Below are 20,604 nucleotides of genomic sequence, written 5' to 3' on the forward strand. Positions count from 1 at the left end.
ATATAGCAGTGTGTACATGTCAGTCCCAAACGCTCAAGCAAGTTTGCAGTGATGGAAGAATTAGCCTCTGAATAGTTGGCATGGAACAATTACAGGTGAGAATATTTTCAGAGACATTGAGAAAACACTAATTCAGGACAGTGTGAAATAGAATCTAAAAACACAAGTGATGGTAACGTGTGGAGCAGCAGCTATTTTGCAGAAGGATGTGAATCTATTTGAATTTATTATGCAATGACACTACAGCTGTGTATTATTGAACCAGTGGTCCCAGTGGTGAATTTCCTTCTTTCACATGGTTGCCAATTCTGTGAATTTTTGTCAGCAATTGGAGTTGAATAGTTCAACTTTCCTGGCCACATAGCAGCCTGGTGGCTTAGCAAGGGTAAGTTTCATTGTGATTATTTGAGCACAGGATCAATATTGGAAGTTTTCAAAGCACCTTCATCCACTGTTATTGAATACTGAACGGCTTTGTAAATTCCCTTTTGCTGCAGACGTGGATGTTTCTTAATGAATTCAACCTCCTTACCTGAACTTCCTTGAAACTGTCTCTTCCTAGGGACAGTTGATAACTTCTTGCTATTTACTCTCAAAATGCTGGCTCTAGTGCTTACACACTTGCCTTTTAGATGCCAGTGATACCCGAGTCTTTACCTTCTGCCTGTCATTCTTTCTTCTCTTTGACTCCATCTACACCTACAGCTGGGCTTGCCCAGTGGCTCAGTGGTAAAGAATCCACCTGCAACGCAGGAGACACAGGAGACAAGAGTTAGATTCCTGAGTCGGGAAGATTCCCTGGAGAAGGGAATGGCAACCCACTCCAGTATTCTTGCCTGGAGAATCCCATGGAATGAGGAACCTGGCGGGCCACAGTCCATAGGGTCACAAAGAATCAGACATGACTAAAGCGACTGAGCACGCACGCACGCCTATAGCTGCAACAGTCCCATATGTGCCTATTCTCAGAATTCAGTATCTAGCCCAGACCTCTGTTGATTTCCAAACACATATTTCCAGTTGCCTCCTGGACACATTAACTTGAATATTTCAGACACCTTAAATTTAACATGTCCAGAGCAATTCAGGGATCCCCAAGACCATTCAGGGTTGATGATTCACTAGGACTTAAAACCTAAGAAAAGCTGTTACCTTCATGGCTATGATTTATTACAGCTAAAGGATACAGACTAAAAAAAGCAACAGAGTGGAAAACTATAAGAAGCCAATGCAGGCAGGAGTACTAATGGTCAGACCAAATAAAGGTAAGGGTAATCAAACCAGATGAAAAGCCAGGACCAGCCGAGGTTCTTGCTGAGGGTGAAGGGAATACAAATGGGTAATGAAGAGAAGGTAGTTATAAACACCAGCGAGTAAAGGTGGCTGGCTTCAAAACATATATTTGGTTGTTATGAGTATTTTTTTAATTGTTTTGAATAAGTCAGTGCACATTTACTACATACATGCATGTGACTAGTGATAGAGACAGAGCATAATCCAAATGCGGGGCCCTTCTGGTTGACTATCATCGCATTTAAACAATTAAAAGCCCAAAGAGGCAAACAAACAAACAAACCCCCCCAAAAAATGAGGATATTTTGTTCAGCATAGGGAAAGACAGCCCTTATTTTGTAATAACTTTAAATGGAGTATAATCTATAAAAATATTGAATCAAAAAATAAAGAAAATTTTTATAAAAGTTAAATGTACGTTATGTAAGGAATGTGAAACTCAAAGACCATGATTTATAAATGTTCTGTAAAGTACTTCAATGCCATACTGTCAGTGCTCAATAAATTTTAAATAGCAAAAAGTGAAGTTACAAAAAAAAAAAATCAACGGAGCAATAAGGCACATGGGCAAAACCCATGGCCCAGGAGAAACCAAGATCAGGCTTCCAGGCATCCTCTCTCAGGAGAGTCACAACAGTGTGTGACAATACCTGTGAAGTGTTGCCAACCAAGGACGCTCACCCAGGCCTTGGCATCCTGGGGTTTTATTGAGAGTCAGTCACGTAGGCATGTGGCACCCATGTGAATGACCTCATCTATTCAGATGCCAGCAAAAGCAGGCATTCACCATGAGTCACATTGTGCATGCTGTTGCTTCAGTCAGGCCTGACTCTGTGCGACCCTATGGACTGTAGCCTGCCAGGCTCCTCTATCCATGGGATTCTCCAGGCAAGAATACTGGAGTGGGTTGCCATGCTCTCCTCTAGTGAATCTTCCTGATCCAGGGATCGAACCCTTGTGTCTCACATCTCCTGCATTGGCAGTCAGGTTCTTTACCACTAGCACCACCTGGGAAGGCCACAATAAACTTATGCGATACTTACGTGGTCACACTGGTACAGCGTGGCCCGAGGCTTCATGCATATGTTGTTATTCAGTCACTCAGTTGTGTCCAACTCTGCAACCCCATGGACTGCAGCACACCAGGCTTCCCTGTTCTTCACTATCTCCCAGAGTTGGATCAAACTCATGTCCATTGAACTGGTGATGCCATCCAACCATCTCATCCTCTGTCATCCCCTTCTCCTCCTGCCCTCAATCTTTCCCAGCATCTGGGTCTTTTCCAATGAGCTGGCTCTTCGAATCAGGTGGCCAAAGTATTGAAGCTTCAGCATCAGCATTAGTCCTTCCAATGAATATTCAAGGTTAATTTCTTTTAGGATTGACTGGTTTGATGTCCTTGCTGTCCAAGGGACTCTCAAGAGTCTTCTCCAGTTTATAAAAATATTCTTATCAAGAAGAATATTCCAAGAGCTCAGATGTTATTTCTTAGGAGTCAGCTGAGGGCCAGTTCTGAAGGCAGAACTTTCTAGGAAGTAATGTGCAGGTAAACCAGGGCTACAGAGTTAACTCTTTTCTGCACAACTTCCCAGAGCGGTTCTTCCTTACACTGTATCATCTGCCGTTACCTGAGGAATCAGCCTAGAGTGCCTTGCTTAACCCCAGCATCCAATCAGATCTGCCTGTAAGTCCATTCCCTTTCTCAAATCACTTCTTGCACGGATTAAGGCAAACTGGACTCATCTCCATTTTGCTTTCCTTCCAGCAGTTCTCCCTATTGCTTCTATCTGGAAATCAGGATCATGACAACTGCTGTGACAAAAGTATGCATAATCTAGGCATTGGTAATAAACGCTATAATAGAGGAATGCTCGTGATGCTGTGACAAGGAAACAGAGGGAACAGTCTGCTTGTGTCATGCTCCTGCTCGACAGACAGCTTCACCAAGAGGATAAATTCAAAATCCCTTGTATCCAAGACCTCTTAGCCTGGCCCCTGCCTGTCTTCCCACCAGTTTCCTAGGTCCTTTACTCTATGCACAGAACCACTTAGAGTTTCAATAAAGTTCATGTGGTTTTGAAACCGTTCACCTCAGATTGGGACTTGAACTGGCCAAAACACAATCTTCCAACTGAGGTCACACACACGGTTTCAGGACCTAGTGAAACTCAGGTTCTTGACATCTCATCACAGAAAGAATTCTGTGAGAGATAAAGTGACAGGTAAGAGGTGGATTTATTTCAAGGGAAACATTCCACAGAATGTGGGTCATCCCAGAAGGCTTTTGCAGCCTCGAAATGTGTGGTTAACTTTTACGGGCTGGGCAATTTCACAGGTTAATGAGTAGAAGTATTATTCCAACTGTTTTGGGGAAGGGCCTCCCAAGATTTTCAGGACTTGGGACACTGCCCACTTTCTGGTCTTTGAAGGTCAACTTTGGAACTGTCATAGCACCTGTGAGTGCATCACTTAACTTGCTGGTGTGGTACAATAAGCATATACTGAGGCTTAAGGTCTAGTGGAAGTTGACTTGTTCACCATCTTAGACCCATTTGGTTCTATCAGCTTGTCTTTCAAAAGTCATGCTCTGCCCTTTTCCCTCCTGTTTCAATTTGACCTTGACTGTTCTGTTTCCTTTACCTGGAATGTCTACTCTTCAATATTTAGCTCAAACATCCTCTCTGATTTCCTACCTCCTAGTTGAAGATGCTGCCCTCCTTCCACCCCGCTTCTCTGATCCTCAGAGCATTCTGATGCCTCTACTGTATTAATTTTCCAACTGCCTTCAATGGTTCATTCGTTTCCCCTTGGAAGACTGTTAGTTTCTGACAACAATCAAGTTATATTCAAGGCCACAGCCCTTGCACCTAGCACTACAATCCTAATAGCTCAATAAACATTTGCTGAGAAAATAAAAGAAAGTTAAATTCTGAAAGAAGAGAGGTGACTGCCTGCTTATAGAAGGAGGGGAAGTTGTGTAGACACAAGAACTTTTGAGTTACTATTAAAGGAAAATAGATGTTATCAGATTGAGAGAAAATGCCATAAAATAATTTTAATTCAACTCCTATGCTCTTATATATTAGCTGTGTGGCACTGGGCAAAATTCTCTCTCCTTGGTTCAGTTTCCTCATCTGTCAAGTGAGGATAACTATTGCTCCTACCTATAAAGTTGTTAGGAGAAGTAAGAGAAATTGCTTATTATGGCTTAGTGTCCTGTCTGGAACACAGAAAGGGCTATTTTAAATTAGGTAAGTTTCTATCCACAAAGATCAGTTTGTGTTACAGATGTGCAGATCAAGGGAAGCTGGCATGGAATTTTGAGAGGCTCCCCAGCAGCCTCAACTATGAACAGTTCACTAGAAGGTTGCTCTTTTCTATCAGATCTGCTCTCATACAACACACACACTCCTAAGACCAACATCTGCAAAACTGCACAGAAATAAACACAGGGTGTGTGGGGAAATAGGATTATGGGCACAACACTCAAAAAGCTTCATCAGTGACTCAAAAAGCAAAAGTCCTAATAAAATCAACAGCAGCGTTTTATACTGTTTAAGTGGTTAAGAAACACGTGAACACTACAATAAATATGGAAATGTCGTTATAGCTTGTGAGTTACTGTAAAGTGGTGGCAGAAGGCGTCTGAAATGGAAGGGAAAATTATAATGCTAAATAGGAGCAGGCATTGCTGTAACACACATGATAAACTGAGGTTGCCGGGGGATATTTAAGGTGTCTGTGTTTTTTCCTCCCTACCCAGATCAGTTTGGCTGGGGGTAGTTTTTTGCATTCATCTACAGTGTTTCTCGTACATAAGCAAATGCAAATTTTGCTCTGTGATCAAATCATTCCCAAATATATCAATCACACTGAGACAAATTTGGTTGTGTGTTGTTTGTAAACCAAGTATTTTAGGAGAACTGCTCAGTAAGATAGACTATAACTCAATTCTATCTTTTGGAAACCATATCTGAGGAATGAATTAAAGGGAGCAGTTTTGAAGGGATTAGGATTCAACAATCAAAACTCAAGTCAGAGTTCTGGTTACTTAGAGGCGCCTCCAGCCACACGCAGAATGAGCGTTCATCCCACTTTACACCTCCGGTGTGGACCTCATGACAAACAGCTCCCTGTTCATTTCTGAAAATTCTCAGTTTGGACAGTGATTTATAGATTTTAAAATTAAAAGCATGAATTGATTTCCTCCGATCTTTGCCTTTGATAAAAATGAGCATTCATGTGTCACAAAAGGATCAAAGCTAAACTAATTCCAATTAAAATTTTCCATGGTTTCTTTAAAATCAAAATAGTTTCTTAGAACTAACATATGCCACAGTTTTCTGTGACTAGCTGTTGATCTATTTTTCTTTAGGGCATTAAGTCTAGAACAAATAACTGGAAAAGTTTGATTTCACTAAATATAGAGATTTTCACTTTGTAATATTTTTCACTTAAAATTTAAGGAATGAAACTATCAAAAACAATCCATCAACTAGTTACTTTTCCAGGTAAAAGGAAAAAGGCTAAAAGAGTTTAAGCTGGTACTTCACAAAGCATTACACTCCTGGGCAGCTCTGAAAGGGCTGTTTCATTGAACATTTTCGCTAATATAAAATTAGGAGGGGGAGGGGAAGGTTATTTTGAAAGTCAGAGTTACAGGTATTTGGGGTAAATTAATTATGACATTATAATCTGATAATAACCTCAGGGGCTGACAGGACGAGGAGCAGACACTTGTTAGGGCTGAGAACCAGCGGTGTCTTATCCCGCCCCTGGCTGGACAGTTTCCACCTCAGCTTAGACACCAGGTACATTAGAGAATTGGAATGGAGGCAGAGAACTGGAATGGAGGCAGGTTCTACAAAGTCTGAGGGCTTAGGGAACATGCAAAATCTGCTTTTTTTTCTAATCAGTGCACTGGGTTGGGGCAAGGTTTGCTTTAACAGAGCACTGTAACCAGAAAACTGTCTTGACAGAAAGAAACCAGAAAACTAAATATCTAAATGCAGACACAGCAGGGAAACTAGAAAAGCTCCAGCTGCCCTACAAGCAGCTGTTCTTTTTCAACTAAGTCAAATATTCATACACGTTAACTTCATTCTACTACTGTAACATTCATTTTTCATGGTGACATCTGAGAAAGGACCATTGGACAAAATCTTTTGGCCACTGTGACTATAGTCACAGAGGGACATGGTGCACATACTAAGAACAAAAAACCGGGCAGAAAGAGCAGGCCGTCTAGGTATGTCTTAGCATTACTCAGTGGCCTTTCGTTATATTATTTGCTATTAATTTAGCTACTTCAATTAGATCCTTAATGTCCTAAACTTGAAATGGTAGAGATTCAGCTCATGATCACCATTCACAGAAACAAGGGTGAGTCTCGTCTGCGGACCAAGTGATCAGTACCTTTGGTGTTGAAGATGATAGCATGGTGGATTATGGGTTAAGAACTGTACAGTTTCATTTAAAAAGTCATATAGAAGGTACTATAGCAGTCTGGAATAAGCTGAAATTTAGGGATTGGAAGATCTGGGGTTTTAAGTTCTGATTTTGTCACTTGTTATGTGACCTTGCATTTGTCCCTTGACATCTGGGTCTGTTACCAAGTCTCTAAAAATAGAAAGGTTAATATTCTTTTTCACAGGGTTGTTGAATCAACAGAAAATATGTGTTATGTACACTGTTTTAGTAAATGTGTAAAACTACCATTTAAACGTTTAAAAACGTCATATTATGGAAAGCTTAGAGACTTAAAATACATTCTTTCCATAAATTAAGACTTTGAATCTTTAATAATTAATCAGCAATAAATGTGCACAGAGAAATGTGTTTTACCGATTTCTTAAAAAATAATTTCTGTGCTGGGTCTTGGTTGCCAAGTGGGCTTTTCTCTAGTTGCGGAGAGCAGGGGCTACTTTCTAGTTGCGGTGCATGGGCTCCTTTTTGTCGTGGCCTCTTGCTGTGGAGCATGGTCTCTAAGGCACACGGCCTCGGTAGTTGCCGATTCTTGACTCTACAGCACAGGCTCCATAGTTGTGGTGCACGGGCTTTGTTCCTCCATGGCGTGTTAGATCTTCCTGGATGAGGGATCAAATCCGTGGCTGCTGCATTGGCAGGCAGATTCTTTACCACTGAACCACCAGGGAAGTCCCTGGCTGTTTATTTTTTAAACAAGTTAACTCACTAAACATATTATGTAGCCAACTAAGCTCTCAGTGCTCACCAAATAGCTACATTTCCTGTGTCTTCCAGTCTTGTTTGTTGTTAGGCTGGGGCTATAGGCCTAGGTTCTGGATGAAGTAATGTGTAGAAAGCATGTCTCTTTCAGATCTGGTTCTTAATAGCCAACATCACCAACCGGTCTGCTTTTCCCCGGATTTGACAACACTGTGGGCCATGGGATCCAGACGGCATAAAGATGGAGGCGGACTGCCCAGTCCACACTGGTCATTTCACAAGCAAGAACTCAATCTTTGTACTTAGCCACACCAGTTTGGTATTTTTCATTGTAGAATGGCTTACTCTATTCCAGTGCCCTGTGTGAGGAATCAAACTTCATCAGGTTGGGAATCAACCCAAAAGGTGCCTACCACTACCGAGAAAGAAGAGTTTTAGGATTCTGACCTGATTTAGTCCATTCATGCCAATGAAGCAATGTGTTTCATTCTACAAGTATAAATACCACTTGTTTCATTAGTGTTTCACATCTCTCATTAACAAATATCCCATGCTCACTATGCATTAAGCATCTTACAAGGCACAAGTATTTCTGGATGTAAAATATGAGTATGGAAAAGGATCTCTACCAGGATCTTTATATATCACTGACATTACAGTACCTTCTGAGACCTCTGAAATGAGGTATTTGTAAGTGTTAAAAAAAAAAAAACACTCAAGTAAAATATTTTTATATAAATCAAATAATTTAATTAGTTCCATTCCACTTTAATCTACATCCAACCTGAAAAAAATGCATCATATTTAGAGAAATGACCAGGATAATCTATCTCATTATCCTTATCTACATGGCCCAAATCTTTGCAAATTCTTTCTCTATTAGATAATAATACATGTTCTTGTGGGCAGTAATTCTTAATGCTGCTTTGCAGGTATTTTGATTGTAGAAAACAAAACCCAACACCCAACAAAAACAAAATATATTAGTTACATAGTTCTTCCCATAGGAAATAACGGAAAGACTCTAACTAGAAGCTTGCCACGGCATTGTTATGAGATGGATATACAGTCCTGAAATAGAACAATCAGTCCAGGGTTATCACCAGACTAAACATCTGAACAGCATTTCCCATCGTTTATGACAATTTAGGTTTTTATAGCCGGTCTTTCACTCAACCCAGGGATTCTCAGTGGCAGAAAGCATTAGTTGTCTTTCTCTCCCGAGTGACTGACTGGAAGGTATTAATAAGGCCTGACACAGCAGGTACTTTATCTGCTTATGAAAAGACTTTTTAAAATTAAGGATAAACATAGGGAAAAAATATATTTACTAGACTTCCATGACTCACACATATATTTTAAATACAATCTAGAAATAAGAACATGATTTACATCAGGCAACAAGGCATTCAAGACTTTTAGAACAGGGAATCGCACAGGGGCTTGCTAGCTCAGTCTGCAAAACCTCTCCCTGCATCCCAGGTGTTTTCAAACGCTCCATTAGGGTGAATCAAGACTGGATTCTAGGGTGCTTTCCTTCTCACCCTGCACCATGAAATATGTTTTCCCAGAAAACCTGTTATATCACAAGCCCAAGAACAAGCCTGGTCAGCAAAGGTAGAAAAATGGAACTTTTAAGTAACGATAGTATTTTAATTACACTATGAAGGGAACAATTTGCTGTGGACTGGTCTGTGAATCTAAACATTTAATGCATTGCTTCTATAAGAAAATACCTATTTATTATGTTTAATTTTTACCTTAATTTTCTGGTAGGCTTATTCTTCTAGTAAGTTTCTCATCATATACTGAAGATATAAAAATTTAAGAGTAGGAAATAAAACTTTTCTCTATTTCCTTTGCCACTTTTATGCTTTGAAAATTCAAAATGGGTATGCCAGGACAAAACAAATAAGGCACAAAATATTTCAGATTTGCATCCTGATAAACTAGACGACCTTTAAGATGGTCAGGAGGACTTTCGAGCAAAAGTGAACATGATGCTCTCATGCACCATCATGGCTAAATGCAAGACTGCCACATGGCTCAACTACCAGTACACTGCAGATACCTACAGAAGGGAGGGAAGCAAGACCTAGGGGGAGCTGTGTGTGTGGAGTCAGGAGTTATCCAGCATGGAAACCTTTTCAACATTCTGGGAAGCTCTGCGTAACCAGGAACCACTGTTGGAGCCGGAACGTAAAGCAAACTGACACTGTTAGTAAAACACACGACTCCCAGCAGATCTATGCACACTTGTATCAGAAGCACGAGGGCCCTGGCTTTCACTTAATGTTTCTTTCACACCTGAGATTTCAAAGTAAGAATTTTTCTTTTCAATAAGAGAATTCAACCAACTTCAAAATGGAAAGAAAAAACATGCTGCTTTGTAGAAATTCATCACCATGGAATGCAACATTCCCTAAAATAAGATCTACTTTAAAAATTAGAACAAGTTTCTAGGCAAGTACATCATGGAAACCCCTGAAAAAGCACCCAATTCTTGACAAATATATCACTATTTAGAAAATTTGACTGCTTTTCTTTGATATCATTATTGCTCAGTTCAGTTCAATTCAGTTGCTTAGTCATGTCTGACTCTTTGCGAGTAGCCAAAGAATTATACCACCAGCTGTTTCTTCACGTGGAATATGGTACTATTTCTGAAATTCTGCATAATTTCTAATATTTTAAATGGTAAAGAAAGGGCATGCACCAAGCTGAATGTAGTGAGTGACTAATTTGCTTTTGCTCAAGAGCCAGCTTTTTGAGACTGTAATTGTGGTACTTTCGCTAATGTCTTATAAGATACTCAATGATGTGCTGTTAGCCCTGAAAAAGTTTTCTGTACAATGAGTGCGTGACAAAAGTACTATTTAACACGACAACTTTTAATGGGCAGCCACAACCAGGTGAGTGAATACAAACGGTTAAAACTGCTAGAAAGTGGGAAGGCAGATGGGCCTCAACTACAGTACCTGCAGCAAGGACTGGAGATGCGTAGGTTTCTACATGCAGAGGTAAGCAAGGGTTAGGTACCTAAAGCTTTCGGATGAAAATCCTGGAAAGGGCTTGGGCCCACACTTACGTTATTCTTATTATAAATAATAACAACAATAACAACCATGAAGAAACATGCAATTAGTCCGGAAAATAAAACAAGTCTGTCCAGAGTATCATAGTGTCTAGACTATAAAGTCTGATAATTTATGTTGTCAGATTCCCTTATTACTAAATATCTCATTGAAAAATTATTAAAGAATTACTGGCAACTATACAAAGCCTTTGCTGGTACAGGCGTTACAGTATGGGTACCCATCTGGTAAAGAAAATATCACCATCCAAACATCTTAAATATCAGTATCTAACATCGAAGTATCCTAAGCCAATACTCTTAAACTGTTTTATCCAAAGGTACTCTCATCATCTTACTCTATTACCCTAAAATCAACAGTCCTTTGAAAAATTGTAATATCCTTCATATTAAAAAAATCCAATGCTGTAGAAATCTCAAAAATGGAATGTTAGTCATGTTAATTATCTAAAGAACTTGGCTTCATGGAATAGCTTTTGACTATTTATTGCTCAGATGGGTTCAAAAAATTCTTAAACATAATGTGGCAATGGCTTTCATACATCTGTAACAGAGTATCACTAATAAAAATTTATTGGCATGAAATACTATAATTATGGATGTGTAAAATCTTTAAATCTTAAAGCCTCTTAACATAATCATGTATATCTATGTACAAAACATACATAAACTTCACTTTATTTAAAACATATGAAAGAGGGAATTTCAAATCACATTAAACATAATAAATATAGAACTTGCTTTGTTAAAAATCTACAGTATACATTCAAGGAAAGGCTCAACTTCCAATGCCAACTATGTGTGAGACAAAAGTAAACATTTACAATATCAGTTTCCTAAAAGTGCTATTTTTAATACCTATAATAGGAAGCTCATTCTAGTGCTTTGTTTCCATCCAAACATGTATACATTCCTTTATTCACAGAACCAGATGCTTCTGTTACTAAAAATACATATCCAAAGTTTTTATATCCTTTCAAATAGATTTAACATTTTAGCTCTTTGGGGGAGGAACAGGGAAGTCCAAACAAACAACACAGACCATCTTAAATGATTAAGAGATCACTGACTTTATAACACGCCCTGTTTCAACTCAGATGTGAAATCTGATGACCATGTTAATGGAAAAAAACTCCCTGTTCATACATCTAAGGTAAGTCATCCTTCTCTACATGAGAATTTGTGTAGGCCAAGGAGCATCCACTGTAGCAACCTTCCTGTGACCCAGGCCTTGACGACATGCTCCACTTCTGATTTGTACATTCTCTTCCAACCTGATTTGGCTTAGTTTCTTCAGTGGTGATATTCAGAACGTTGATTGAACTGCTGGGAAAAGAAAGGCAGATCTTATTATCTCCTCCTCCCTTCATACCTTAGATATGCCTGAATGTCTAAAATTTGATTTCTCCCTTGCCCCATGCTAAACAAAAAATTTGAGGACACGCTGGTCAAGAACATACAAGTGCTTTAACATGGTCTAGTTTAATTTATCACTTTGATCTATCCACCTATTTATTTATCTGTTCAGTATACTCTGAAGAATGCTACCCGACCAGAGCCTAAGGTAGATAGATAACATGTTGAGTTTTGAAAGCTAACGTCTCCCATACCACAATATCCTAGTCTTTTTATGCTTTCTTCACTCATTGATTTGTTCATGCACGCTTTCATCCTCCATCCATTCAGCCATGCAGATATTTAATGAGCACCTACAAAGTAGTTAAGAGTCCAGACCCGAACAGATGGTTTAGGTTCACAGCCCAGCTGGACTACCTAGTACATCATTTCTGGCAAGTTAAGCCCTGCTGTTCTTCAGCTTCCTCAGCGGTAAAGTGGAAATAATAACAGAACCCATAACTCATAGGCTTGAGGTGGAAAATAAATGAGTTAACACACACTAAGCACATGTGATGATGCTCAACTAACTTTAAGTGTCAGACAACAACAATTTAAGTGTCTGAACCCTGATACAGCCCCCTAGCTTCAGAGATACTGTCTGAGGTATGCTCTGCAACCAGCCTCAAAGCAAGGAAATTTAGTTAAATGACTACTTACAAATCATGGGGCTGAGCCAATGAACAATACATTTTTATCAACTGAATAGCTTAATTTTTTCCATAAAACTTATTTTTCCTAAATATTCATTTTTTGGTGTGACTTTGGTTAATAACCTTATAATGTGGCAATCCTTAAAAAAATTAAGTTGCTTCAATTCTAAAACTGTAAACCAAAAACACTGACAATTTTATACTTATTTGCTTTAAATAAAAAAAGGCACTTGCTTATAAATCAGATTCAGAATCCCTGCCATCTCAGATGAGATTAGATCAATGGTGAACTAAGTTTCCTACATAACTTAGAACGTGAGTTACTTTGCCGTTACTTTGCTGTAACGTGAGTTACAGCTGACATGTAAAATTCCACTTTACAGTGGAGGAGGAATGAGGATGTGCTATAGAAATTAGGCATAAATACTCCTAATTATTTTGCCATAATCTGATTATAAACCCAGATCCCAAGTGCTTTAAGAGCAGGAATTCAAATACACCAAATAATTAAAAATTTCAAGGCCAATGTCAAGCTGCACAGCTTCTTGCCTGATAACTAGTCACATGACTCTTATTTCATCCTCAGAGGCCAGCAACTGGAAATAGCTTAACGAAATTTTCTTAAGCTCCAAAATTCTGTTTCTATGCCACTGATACTGTTCAGTGTAGCTCTTGGGATACAAGAAACAGAAAAGCATTTTTATAATCCATGTATGCTTACATATATTTTTATTAGCTGCTACTGAAGGTTTACAAAGGACCAAGTACTGTTTTAAGTGCTTTACATATTTTACATTTACATACGTTACTGACACTGAATCTCACACAGTACGCTTAATGTAGGTACTAAACGTTGGCCTTTTTATTAAACACAGAGTCTTCAAGGAGTTATAACTAAAAATAATTATGTAAAAAAGTAAAAATTTTAAATATGTAAATATAATTGAGGCAACTAGGCTACATTCTCTTTTAGGTACAGAATGCATTATAAGCATACTTCATTTTATAGCATTTCAACTTACTGTACACTTTGCTGATATTGTGTTTTTTACAAACTGAGGGTTTATGGCAATCTTGGGTTGTTTTTTAGTGATAAGGTACTTTTAAATTATGCTAGGTACATTGTTCTTTAAATACACTGCTACTGCACACTCAGTAGATAACCATACAGTATAAACATAACTTTTATATGCACTGGGAAGCCAACAAGTTTGAGTAACACACTTTGTTGTGATACTCACTTTTATCGCAATGGTCTGGAGCTGAGTCTGCAACATCTCTGAGGGCTGCCTGCATTTGTAAATTGTGACTAGAATGTGTATCTAAATCTATACACAGAGTTCTGATTGGTCAATTTGGGGGTTTCATAACATTCTACACATATACTCTGAGCTTACATTATCTTTTGATTGTAAATTAAACAAACTTTAACTTCCCACATTTAACCCATCAGTCAACCCACTGGCTCTAACTGCAGAATACAGCCTAAATCTAAGCACAGTCCTATCTTCAGGTTATGACCCTAGAGTCCAGATGACCACGTCTCTCATGTCCACTCCACTGACGTCTTCTAACTGGGTCTCCTGGCTTATGCTACTGGCTCCTACAATCTGTTTATCACATAATAAAAGGAAGTAATCTTTTTAGAACTTAGATTTTTTTAAAATCATTCTCTCACTTATAAGGTCTCCAATTGTTTTCCAATGTCTTAGAACAATCCTACTTACAAGTACAGACTAACATAGTTTACAAATGAAATCTTAAGTGCATCATAGAGGCGGAGGTGTCAAGCACAGCAGGGTTGTATACAAACATATTAGTCATGAGTTGATAGCTAATGAACCTGGGAGATGGGTACACAGGGGCCCTGACCGTATTCTCTTTATATCTGTATATATTTGAACTTTTACATAAAATATTACCTCTCACCTTCACACCACTTGGTTTTGCTCGCACAAACACACCTGTGTCCTACCTCAGAGTCCCTACACTTGCCTGGAGGGCTCATCCCCAAGTCTTTTTTTGCCCCTCCATATTTTATACTTAGAGCCCTAATCCTTTTAACAGTCAACTATAAAACAGAGTGCCTTGTCCTTTTCTAAAACTTCACATTTTTGTTTAAAAATTCTTAAATTTTGTTTCAAAACTGGGCAATTATTGGTTCAAGGGCTCTTTGGCCTCTTTGGCACTCAGCTCCATGCCAGTCTGCCACTGCACAGGCCACATGTGCTGCAGCCCCGGCTCCTGCGTTCTAGATGCCTGGCCAAGTCCAGGTGCCACCATCTCCTACTCTAACGAAGAGGAACGAGATCATGCCACACTTTGCAACATAGCCCTTTGCTCTTTTCTGTTCTTCTCTATCTCCCTAGGAATGTTCCATCTGCTTAGTTCAAAATTAATCTTGAAATAGGCTCTAAGGTAGTGCTGATATTATACCTTAGAAAATGATTTAACAACTTAAGACCAAGGAGAATACGGAAATGCCGCAGTTAAAAGCAGTTATCTGGCTTTCCTGGGGGTGCGGAGCAACTCTGCCTGTCCTGTCACCCTTGGACACAGATCCTCATCACCAGTCAAGGGAAGGCAGCTTTTCTCAGGTCTTTGTCCTTCCACATCCATAACATGGGTATACCACATGAGACGCTTAAAGAGGTACTCTACAGAAACTATCAATGCAATATCCTTCTATTCAATACAATTAAAATAGTAAGTAACTCCTGAAATAAGATTGTACTTTAAGTTGTATTTTACCCATGAAATAAAAAGAATCACATATATATATGACTCCGCTCCCAGAAGACAGGAACCAGAGCTACCTTGCTTACTACTGTATTCCCCACACTAACAGGCATCTCTATGTAATGGATACCCAATAAATACGTGTTCAATGAATGAGTCAGTCTACTCAGTTCCTCTTCAGAGCCTTTACTATTGCTCATCCTAGACAGGCCAACTCTTCTTCACAACGCCTTTCTAGCACTGCAACAAGTGTGTGAGGAGATCCCCTACAGGCCAGTACCTATGTTCAGATGCACAAGAACGTGTCTGGCAAAAGTCTGAAGTAGAAGGAGAAGCAGGAAGAGACTTAGTCAGTTTAGACATGCAAACTGGAGACCCACTAGGCACACCGTGAGGCTTCTTTTGCCGTGACCTCGAGTGTAATGTAGGGGTGTCCCGATCAGAACCTGTTAAAAAAAAAAAAAGAAGAAGAAAAAGAAGGAAGAAAAAAAGGCAGTACATATGAGGAAGCATTACTAATAAATACAGTGAAGGTAATCAACTAGGATCCTAGACTAGGTTCATTTGCAGCTCGAAGGCAGGCGTGAGAACAAGTTAATCTGAATATCTTCTGTACATGAGTGTAGTCTAGCTAATCTGGTGATCTTTGCTATATTCAGTCCACAAACATTTAGGAGGATCTAGTTTAAAAAATATTTCTAGCTTGTGGATTTTCAAAACTTGACATTACACTCACAAAAGTTGTTTTGGGTATGCAAAGTCCTCCTGTCATTTCTATTTTGGTTACAGTAAATTAAAATATCAAAGTTGACTTTTATTCCAATTAGAGAGTTCTTACTGGTGACTGCTAAAGTTATATATTAATAACCTACAGTACTTTATTTACATGTATTTTCAGATTAAAAAGCTTACGAAGTACTCACTTCCTGAGAAGGCACTGAAAAGTTTCACATTTTCTGAGTTCTGGTGGTCAAAGGTAGTCATATTTAAAAACTGTTGCTTTAACCAACTGGCTCTTTCTTCTTCAAATGCCTTTCTCTACCGTAACAAGCAAACCAAAGAAACACTGGTCAATATTTCAACATTCACACAGTTGCCATTTCACACGGTTTCTCTAGGTATTTGTACTTGCTCTCTATCTCTATATATTAAGTCAAAGGAATTAACCCTAGAAAACTAAATTTCATTTAGGAAAGCTGTTAAAAATAAAAATTCACCTGTTTCTCCTAACAAGTCAACTACTATTTTCACATCAATTCTGAATAAATTCAAGAGTATAACACAGAAAAATAAGCACATTAGCATAACTTTAAACATACAGAATATCAGCATAACTTGTGAACATACAAAATATGGTAAATATAAGATTACAAGCAACAGAAAAATACCCCATTGTAAATGAATCACTTGGAAAAAAAAAAAAAGGCTTCATTGAGCTCCGCAAGCCACGTCCCAGTGCCTAGCAGCCATCATCACCTGACCACAAGAGGGCGTATGTCAAACCTCCCCTTTCTGAAGAGGGGATGGATCCTAAATTCTCCCTCACCTCTCAGGTCTCTGTTTCAGGTAGATGCTCAAGCAGAGAATGGGGAGTGGTATGCAAAGTAACAAGAGTATCTCTTGGACTGGCACGGAGAGAGGTGAGGGATATGAGCTCAGAAACAGAGGTGATCCCATAAGACGGGAGAAAATGCTGCACAAACTGTCTATTTCCTGAGGAAGATAATAGCTATAGATAACATAAGAATTTCATAATAAGGAGGAAGGCCATGTCAGCTACTTAAGATAATATACAGTATTTCATTCATAAACATTAATACAAAATCATGGATCACCAAACATTTGAAGAAAAATAATAGCATAAAAGAAAAATGCCAGGAGAAATAAAGAGAACTGGCCATGGGTAAAGAAAGTTCAAGGCAAGTTTCTTTAAGATAACACAATATCAGACAGGTTTACAAACATCTGTAAAATATAATGCTAGACACAAAACAAAAAATACACTATAAAACTTAAAAGATAAATTATGAAGCAAAAACTCAGTGGATGAAGTGAAAAATCAAACTGACCTTGCTGAATACCAGGTTGGTGATGCACAAGATAAAAAGAGAAAATATTCCCGAATTCGGAACATAAAGTCAATCTATAGATGTAGTCAGAAGGCCAAATGTTTGTCTAGCAGAAGTTCCAGAATGCAAGAGAAGTCAGAGAAGGAAAAAATACAGAATTGAAGAAAATATCCCTAAACTGAAGAAATATAGCATCTTCAGGTTAAAAGGAGCTACCCAGACCTACCCTGGTAAAATTTCAGAACTCTTAGTTTAAGAACATAAAATTCCAAAAGCTTCCACAGAGGGGGAAAAACACAGCACAGCTGTCTAAAATTAACGCAGGGTATATTATAACTAGGCTGCTCATGAGCAAAATCAGACAATGGAAGAATCAGGATAACTCACAGTTTTGAAAGGAAAAGTTGGAAAACAATTCTATATCCAGGCAAACCAATCAAGTATGAATATATTTTTGGATAGTCCAGAATTCAGAGTATTTTTCACTCACACACACTTATGAAAAAATTACTCAAGAAGGTAACACAACAGATTGAAAAAGGAACCCAAGAAAGAGAATATGAGATAGAAGTTGAATCTGATTCAAAAATCATAAAGAAAGTACACACACAAAAGTCAAAGAATTTACTACAGATTCTCTTCTGTGTGACAGTCTTAACAACAAAGAAGACTACACAGAAGTGTCCAAACATATTACTGGCTACAGAATGAGTATTTATGTCATCACAATGTTACAAATGTTCTTTTTGGTTTTCAATTCTTACATCTCCATCTTGGACAAAGTACTTACACTTGAATTTGTATCAAAAATCAGAATATAAATGTGGTAACACTTGACAGTGAAAAACAGCATCACGGACAAAAACTGGGGAGTGGAGGGGTAAGAGCAGTGCAACAAGGATAACTACAAGGATGCCCTCATCTTTCATTTCAGGGAGAAACCTAACCTGTCTAACGCTGAGCAAACATGAAATGGAAGCATTAAACAAAGTAAAAAAATCAACCAGGAGAACCAGTTCTTTAAAAATTAGCTTAAACAAGTAACAATATTATGAAGAAATCATACGTATATGAGAAATAGTTGTAGACAGGAGGTATGGTAAGGGTACTAAACTCCTTGTGTTTCATAGTGGGGAATCAATAGGCTGACTGTAAGGAAAAAGGCTGAATTTTATTCAAGTTAAAATAGTTTTTCCCAGAAGAATCATAAACCTTCAATAGTGGTACCTCTGAGGAATGAAATTGTGAGAAGAATGAAGGATACTTTCACACCTTGTAGCTTTTTGGAATGAGCTTCTTTTTTAAAATCATGTCCAGACATTACTTCTCTAATTTTTGATAGGGAAATAATGCATGTAATACACTACTAAATAAAAAAGCGAGCTGTTGAAGTGCACACACACACACAGTTCATCCCTGGGTAAGGCAATGGCGAGAGAGACTTTCATGTATACTGTACTCTCCTTTCCCTTAAAAATAACCCAAGACACTCTCTCGGTTGAACTCTCTCTTGACTTTACATCTACTAACAGCAGAGAGATGACAGATGCCTGAAAGAAATCTCTTGTGTGAAGCTAAACTTTTAACAGTAGAAAGCTAACCAAAAGGCATGACAAATGCCTAGTTTTTTCAATATAAAAATTTTTTTCGATTCCCAAATCTGAAGGCAAAATGATACACCTCTATGATAGCTTCCATTTCAAGCTATTTTGTGAAATCACTGGTAAAATACTTAAGGAAATGTACAGCAAAGAAACAAAAATCAGAAGTTCAATGCAGTCTAGTGAGGCTTCTCCAGGACCTTCAAACATTCTACAAGGAAGGCCAATTGCTTAAAATACCTCCAATCCTAGGCGAATAGCTGCTTCTGTAAAGCTTCGTCTTTCCTTCTCGAAATTCTTTTTCTGCTCTTTAAATAGGGACCATTCTTCTTTGAGGCGTTCCTTTTCTTCCAGCAAGTAACAGTCTCGTAGCAGTGAAGTGGTGTCATCATCACATGCAGTAGCGAGCTGCTGCTATTAAAGTTTAAAACATAGTAAGTTCCAGAGGGTCCCTGCAACACCCCAACAAGTTGAAATGAAAGCAAGGGAAAAAAACAGGCCAAACTTCAGGAGAAGGAGAGAGATGATAAAGAATCAGAAAGTCAATGGAAATGAGGAGCCTCATTTCCCAAATGCTTCTACTCTAAAAGGCAAAGCATCAACTAATGATGCTTTGTGGTCTACCTGCTAGCAAGCAGAGAACTTAGACTGTAAAACATATCTTACGAAATAAAGGAGTAAAAATCTAGTAAGATTCAATAAAATTCTGACCCTTCACAGGGGAGAACAACTTTAAAAGGTGTCTTGCATTTACCTGTAAAAGTTGCTGCTGAGTTTTAATCATCTCTTTACACTGCTGAATTTCTAATTCGAGTTTTTCAGTTTCTTGTTCATGGTCTTGTCGTGAGATTACATCTTCATCGTTAAAACCTTCTAAGTGTACCTTTGAAACTAACACAAAACCAATAATTTGACATAAACCTTACAGTCTCCATTTTAGTTTATGGCATTTGGGGACATATATTTAAAAATCAAGAAATAAATTTAAAAATCAGAAAGGTTTTCCCTTTCTGGAATCTCAAAGGTTTTCTAAAAGGTAGTTATTTCCTTTGTCCTTTAAAAACTCCACTAGCTATAATAAAATAGAATAAAAGGTATATTATTTTAACACTAAAAAATTTTTTAAAGTAAGCAGCTGTAATGAGTTCGTGGTAACTACAAATTCATGCTATTTCTGGACTAAATGATATCCTTACTTTACAAAGTTCTATTTCCAACATTTAACATGTAATTTGTATTTATTCAAGATCATGTCCTAATTAGAAATGTAAACCTATGTTCCCAGAAAAATTAACATTCATAAACTATACTCTTTTGACACTTCCTCAAAGATTAGTGCAAGATTATAAATCTTGCTGTTATTAAATTTGACAAATATCAGGTCCAAAAATACTTGCTATTTACTAATAGACAGTGATAACTGAAATCAACAAAATCTCATGTAAATTAATTTTGATATTCTAATTGTTCTGACTTCACTTTTTAAGACAATTAGCACTGAGATTGTCATTTCTGACCATTTAGAATAAATTTTCTTTAAGTAGACTGCATTTACTTAATAGACGTCTTAATTT

At 38.1% G+C, this 20,604-nt stretch overlaps 1 protein-coding gene across 50 annotated transcripts in view; it reads right to left on the minus strand.

Annotated features, from left to right (window-relative positions):
* Window positions 1–11,043: 11,043 nt before the first annotated feature.
* Window positions 11,044–20,604, minus strand: part of SSX2IP (SSX family member 2 interacting protein) — a 57,334-nt gene continuing 47,773 nt past the window's right edge. For 12 of the 50 annotated variants that reach the window (XM_086390842.1, XM_086390819.1, XM_086390840.1 and 9 more), the window contains 5 exons: window positions 19,785–19,921; window positions 19,271–19,441; window positions 16,284–16,398; window positions 15,641–15,806; window positions 11,044–11,899 (listed from right to left, as the gene is read on the minus strand). In XM_086390842.1, the coding sequence (XP_086246968.1) occupies window positions 11,722–11,899; window positions 15,641–15,806; window positions 16,284–16,398; window positions 19,271–19,441; window positions 19,785–19,921 (767 nt within the window). In that variant the 3' untranslated portion in view covers window positions 11,044–11,721. Of the gene's footprint in view, window positions 11,900–15,640; window positions 15,807–16,283; window positions 16,399–19,270; window positions 19,445–19,784; window positions 19,922–20,604 lie in introns of all 50 variants that reach the window. The other 38 variants (XM_086390836.1, XM_086390815.1, XM_086390833.1 and 35 more) reach the window with 5 other exon arrangements.

The sequence above is a fragment of the Bos grunniens genome, chromosome 3 (assembly GCF_055505025.1).
Source record: "Bos grunniens cultivar Pamir isolate PY7600 chromosome 3, Bosgru_T2T1.0, whole genome shotgun sequence".
Classification (NCBI taxonomy): Eukaryota; Metazoa; Chordata; class Mammalia; order Artiodactyla; family Bovidae; genus Bos; species Bos grunniens.